Source organism: Octopus bimaculoides, chromosome 11 (genome assembly GCF_001194135.2).
Source record: "Octopus bimaculoides isolate UCB-OBI-ISO-001 chromosome 11, ASM119413v2, whole genome shotgun sequence".
NCBI classification, from domain to species: Eukaryota; Metazoa; Mollusca; class Cephalopoda; order Octopoda; family Octopodidae; genus Octopus; species Octopus bimaculoides.
In genome coordinates this window covers 65,875,338-65,881,841 of record NC_068991.1, presented here as the reverse complement: position 1 = coordinate 65,881,841, position 6,504 = coordinate 65,875,338, and the positions used below count along the sequence as shown (strand labels likewise).

The window sequence follows — 6,504 nt, the reverse complement described above, 5'->3', positions numbered from 1 at the left end:
CGGACAACTGGTATTGGTTTGTTTACATCCCCATTAGTGGTTCAGTAAAATAAATCTATAGAATATGTACCAGTCTTAAAAATTCAAAAAAACAACAACAGCAACAAAAAAAAAAAAAACATAAGCCCTAGTGTCGATTTGTCCGACTAAAACCCTTTAAAGTGGGGTTCTGGTATGGCCGCAAAGTAATGACTGAAACAAGTCTATGATAAAAGATATTCACATCACCACGTCACTGAAAACTAGGTTTTTGTTTGCATAAGGCAGTGCTCCAGCATGACCGCAGCCCAATGATTGAAACAAGTATATAAGAAAAGATATTCACATCAATGACGTGGTGATGTGAAACTAGTTTTTTGTTTGCATAAGGCAGTACTCCAGCATGGCTGCAAATCCGATGATTGAAACAAGTTTTTGTTTGCGTGTGCAATAACTTCTAAAGATTCCCTTTGAGACATTCTTTTAACCGTATATTTTGCCTCGTGTGATAAAAACAGCTTTGAAACCATTAGGACAGGCCATAAAGCAAACATTGCAGGTGAGAAGTGTAAATTTTCACAGCTGACCTTTTTATATTTTCATTGGGGTATTAATAAAACTGTGGAGCGAGATGTTAATACAGTGTTTCTTCAAGTAGTATTTTATATTTCTTGCATTGAAAGAATGAGTAACCATGGAGAATTGGTGATAAAATTATCTATTATGAGATGTTAGTGATGATGAAAGAGATAAGGGATAACTTTGCTGGGTTTGTTTCACGTCTGACATCAATGTACAAAATGGAAATTGCAGAGATATGGCCTTTGGGGTTTCTTAGTGAGGCTTAAGATAACCTACATAAACGCCCAAACTTTATATTTCATTTAGATAACGCGTTGGTTTGATGGTGAGGTGGTGGTAGGGTGAGGGAGGGCCTGCTAATTTTAATTTAGTATTTTGTTCCCCTTTCTTACCAATGAAACAACACTCTTGTGGAATACTAACTAAAAGAAAGGATCTGAAGAATCATGTGTGTGAGAGACCGAGACAAACAGACAGACAGATCATCCAAGCTCAATGCGACATGCAGCAGCATAGCTAGGTGGAGGCAAGGGCTGGTTTGCCCCAGGTGATGTTTACATGGGAACATCACCTTTTGGGTCTGTGGTACAAAACCTGTATAGGGCTTGGAGGTCCAACACAGTGGGGAGAAACTCATGGGTCGACTCAGGCAGCACAAATTCTGGCAACACTATGGAGAACATATCAGAAAATTTGCCAAGGATGCCCTCTGCCTAAAGAATTTACAGTTAAGTGTTGACTAAAATATTCAATGTTATAAGTCGAAAGCAATTTTTAATCTCAAAATTAAATGCAGATACAAGTCAAGAATGCTTAAAATTTTATTTAGAGAAACTTAACAAATCCTTTATAAATGTAAACAATAGGCGCAGGCATAGCTGTGTGGCTAAGAAGCTCACTTTGCAACCAGTCACGTGGTTTCGGCTTCAATCTCATTGCATGGCACCTTGGCAAGTATCTCTATTATAAACCTGGGTCGAGCTTAGTGAGTGAATTTGGTAGACTATAACTATGTGGAAGTTTGTAGTACATACCTCTCTATCTAGTTCTCTCTCTCTCTCTCTATATATATATATATCTATCTATCTCTAAATATATACATACACACACACACACACACACACACATATATATATATATATATATATATATATATATATATATATATATATATATATATATATCATCATCATCATGATGATGATGATGATATATATATATATACACACATAGATACAGAGAGAGAGAGAGAGGCTTATAATCTAGTCTGTATTCTCATGAAGCACGATCCAATGTAAGCTTGTATTATTTTAATTCTCTATCCTTTGAATTGCTAATAAGAGATTTCATATTTTTTTCATGTTCTGCGTGTGTACTTATGTAACTCCTATTGATAATGAAACATGTTATACAGAATGAATAATACCAACAAATTTTCCAGTTTTCTGTTTTAACACACACAGGTGCAAAACAAGGTGGAGAAAGTAGTACTCGGATACTAGAGATGCAGTAAAATAGTATTTTATTGTTGACTTTGCAAACTGCTACTCAGAGCTTTACTTAGAGTTTCACGTAACCATTCGTCAGACAGTTGCGAGAATTCATAGTTATGTATGTGTGTGTGTGTCTGTGTTTGTCCCCCAGTACCACTTGATAACTGGTGTTGATGTGTTTACGTCCTTGTAACTTAGCGGTTCAGCGAAAGAAGCCGATAGAATAAATACTAGGTTAAAAAAACTGGCATAAGTACTAGGGTCGATTCATTTGACTAAAAGTTTTCCAAAGTTGTGCCCCAGCATGGCCGCAGTCTAATGACTGAAACAAGTAAAAGATAAAAGATTTGTGCAGCATTTATAGGTGCAGGAGTGGCTGTGTGGTAAGTAACTTGCTTACCAACCACATGGTTCCGGGTTCAGTCCTACTGCATGGCACCTTGGGCAAGTGTCTTCTACTATAACCTCAGGCTGACCAAAGCTTTGTGAGTGGATTTGGTAGACGGAAACTGAAAGAAGCCCGTCGTATATATGTATATATATATATATATATGTGTGTGTGCGTATCTGTTTGTGTGTCTGTGTTTGTCCCCCAATATTGCTTGACAACCAATGCTGGTGTATTTATGTCCCCGTAACTTAGCGGTTTGGCAACAGAAACCAATACAATAAGTACTAGGCTTACAAAGAATAAGTCCTGGGTTCGATTTCTTCAACTAAGGCCGGTGCTCCAGCATGGCCGCAGTCAAATTGCTGAAACGAGTAAAAGAGTGTCATTACTTGTATATGAATTGAACCAGAAAAACATGGGAGTCAAGAGAACAATGTGATGTACAGTCAAACGTTTTGTGACCTGGAATTATTTATCTGAATTGAACACCTGTTACAAATGCTTTGAATAGATATCAGTGAATGAAAGTCACCTGGATTATTCTCTCGTGCAAGAATGTTGACAAGTCACTTTCTTTTATTCTATTTTTTGTTTCTCTGTTAGTAGATTTCTACACTAGGCACAAGGCACAAAATTTTGGGGGGAGGGGACCAGTCGATTAGATCGACCCAGTATGCAACTGGTACTTAATTTATCGACCCCGAAAAGAGGAAAGGCAAAGTTGACCTCGGAGGAATTTGAACGTAGAACATAAAAACAGACCACTAAGCATTTTGCCGGGCGTGCTAACATTTCTGCCAGCTTGCTGCTTTTCTCTGCTAGTAGATTGTGACTTTGCTGGAGCACCACACTGAAGAGTTTAGTTTTAAAAAATCAATCCCAGAACTTTTTTTTAAAAAAATCCGGTACTTATTCCAGAGGTTTCTTTTGCTAAATTATGGGGACATAAACAAACTAACACTGGTTGTCAAGCAGGGGGGACACACACACACACACACAGGGGGAACTCTCACATAGTTTCCGTTCACCAAATTCTCTCAGAAACCATTGTCCGGCCCAAGGCTATAGTAGAAAACACTTACCCCAGGTGCTGCTCAGTGGGACTGAACCTGAAACCACATTGTCACAAAGCAAACTTCTTAACCACACAGCCATGCCTGTGCCTACAGAAATTATTTTCCTTTTTTTTTTCTTTTTTCAAAAAGTCACCATCACCACCACAAATCGATCCCAACCGAGCAATCAAAAACGTTCCACCCACAACCATCATGTCTTTTATTCTTATTCAATGTGTCCTTTTTCTATCTTCATCTTTTTTGAATCAGTTGGGTTGGAATGTTTTGAGGGAGATTTGGCTGTTATTTCAAAAATGCCACAAGGCCATGTAGACGCTCCTCTTGGGCTTATTATTTCTAACAAACCAGGTGATGATGAATTAGCAGAATCATTTGAGCGTCAGACTGAATACTTACAGTGTTTTAGTTACGGCCTTTGCGTTTTGAGTTCAAATTTCAGCAAGACTAACTTTGCCTTTCATCCTTCCGAGGTCAATAAATTTAAGAAACAGTCAAATACTGATTCAATTTCCTTTATACCTTCCCGATACGAATGAGATTAGAATAAGACATTGTAAAGCCTCTTTCTTTCTTTTCCTTTATTTCTTCTTTTCTCTCTGTCTTTCTCACTCTTTCTCTCACTTTTCTCTCTCTTTCTCTCACCGTTTTTCTCTCCTTCCTTCCTCTATCTCCATCTGTCTCTCCCTTTCTCCACCTCTCTCTTTCTTTGGTTGCTATTTCTAGCAGGGCTACATCGACGTCCACACCCTCCTCATTAACTTTTCATTGCAATGTTCATTTCAGTATCTAAATGCAAAAACTAACTTTTTGCCTTCCTACTTCTTTTAAAGGTAAAACGACATTGTTATACAAACTGAAACTGAATGAATACGTCAACACAATTCCCACCATGGGTTTCAATGTGGAAACCGTAACATTCAAAGGATTGTCTTTCACTGTGTGGGATGTTGGTGGCCAGGACAAAATTAGATCGCTATGGAAACATTATTACCAAGACATTTCATGTAAGTTAAGCATTGAATACATATATACATAACGTCTTTATTTTGCTTTAGCCTAGGGCTGGCCAACCAGAAGCCCACAGGCTGCATGCAGCCCACAGACTTTTATCTGGTGGCCTGCATGATACTTTCTTGAAGTATTGTGTTTAATTTCAAAATAAAATTGTTTGTGTAAAACATTTGTTTCAAAATAAATTTAAAATTCATAAGCGACAATAAAGCAATAACCTACAATTTTATAATTTTAAACAAACAAAAAGTATGCAAAATTCTTGATTCTGTAATTTGATTATTTGACTGTTAGTACATAAATTATACAAGCAGCCCTCTAGAACCTTTCTGTGGTTAAAGTGGCCCGCAATGTAATTCGAATTGGCCAGGCTTGCTTTAGCCATTGCAGCTAAGAGTTTTGACCTCATATCTTTCGTCTTTTACTTGTTTCAATCATTTGAATGCAGCCATGCTGGTGCACCATCTTTAAAGAATTTGGTCCAACAAACCAACCCCAGTACATAAAGTCTGGTACCTATTTTATTGTTCCCTTTTGCCACACAGCTAATTTGTTGGTGGGGTGTAAAGAAATTAGCACCGGTTGTCAAGTGGTGAAGGACAAACCCAAAGACATGCACACACACACACACACACACACACACACACACACACACACTAAATGTTGGGGACAAAATTAGCTTATGGAAAGACTAACTTTGTATATAGGACAGAGGGAGATTTTAAAAAATTTTCTTTGGCAAAGTGTGCATCTTATATACTATCAAATGGATACTTTATAACATTTTTTCATTAAATAATGTCATTTTATCACTGCACTTAACACTGGTAACAGTTTTACAAGAAATGGCTGGTACATTACAAAATATTACTTAAACATTAACAGTAATGCTTGTGTAAATATTATTATCATTATGGAATTGGGATATAAGTCTACCAACACGGACCAACATCAGTCCTTTTGGAGTCTGTTTGATCGTTAAATTCTATATACTAAATTATCAGTTACAGATAGATTGGCATTCAGTGAAAAGTAAGACAAACAACAACAAAAATATATTTAATACAGAAATTGACCTTTTTTTTATTTTTATTTAGCTGGATGAAAAATGAACAAAATGTCTAATTTGTGTATTTCTTATTTTGCAGGTTTGCTGTATGTTGTTGATAGTGCTGATAAGAATCGAATGGCAGAAAGTCGTTATGAATTGAATGCAGTTTTACGGCAGAAAGAAATGGAAGATGTACCCGTAATAATTTTAGCCAATAAACAAGATTTACCGAATGCTTTGTCTGTATCGGAGATAACAGATAAATTAAACTTAAGTAAACTAGATGACCGCCGATGGCATATTCAGTCGACTTGTGCTACAACTGGTGATGGTATATTTGAAGCTATGGACAAATTAAAATCCATGGTAAAGAAATATCACCGACACAAATCAAGACATTCTTGAAAAAAGAAGAGACTGACTCTGCTCTTAAGACTCAACCCTATTGTTCTTTTAATAATAGTAAGAAGTCTTTTACAGATAAAGTTCCCAGTTTTAATTCTGGTCAACTGCCATAATTTCAAAGACATCAACAGCTCTTTGAGATGATTCCAGTTTCATGTGTTTTTGGATGCATACAGTTACTACAAGGTACCAGTGTGTTCTCAGACTCTTGAGACTAATGCAACATTTTCAATGCCTTTTTAATGAAGTTTAGTGAAGCTTTCAACTTGTTTGCTCAGTCTTGGCATGACAGCATTGCAAAAAATTGTATCTAAAAATCGTTGCTGTTCCTTGACCAGGACCAGAAACAATTTCCAGGTCCAAAAGTTCTTAGGATTTGTCAAATTTATTACCAACTGATTTCCTGACTAATCTGTTTGTACAATCAGCATAATAACTTTTAGAACAACTCATCTCTCTCCCTTCCTCCCTCTCTCTCTCTCTCTCTCTCTCTCTCTCTCTCTCTCTCTCTCTCTT

General features: G+C 36.9%; 1 protein-coding gene across 1 annotated transcript in view; it reads left to right on the top strand.

Annotated features, from left to right (window-relative positions):
• LOC106879364 (uncharacterized) overlaps positions 1–6,497 on the top strand; it is a 13,248-nt gene extending 6,751 nt beyond the window's left edge. The window contains exons 2-3 of the mRNA XM_052971909.1: positions 4,352–4,525; positions 5,681–6,497. Of these exons, the coding sequence (XP_052827869.1) occupies positions 4,352–4,525; positions 5,681–5,988 (482 nt within the window). The 3' untranslated portion in view covers positions 5,989–6,497. The remainder of the gene's footprint in view (positions 1–4,351; positions 4,526–5,680) is intronic.
• Positions 6,498–6,504: the final 7 nt, after the last annotated feature.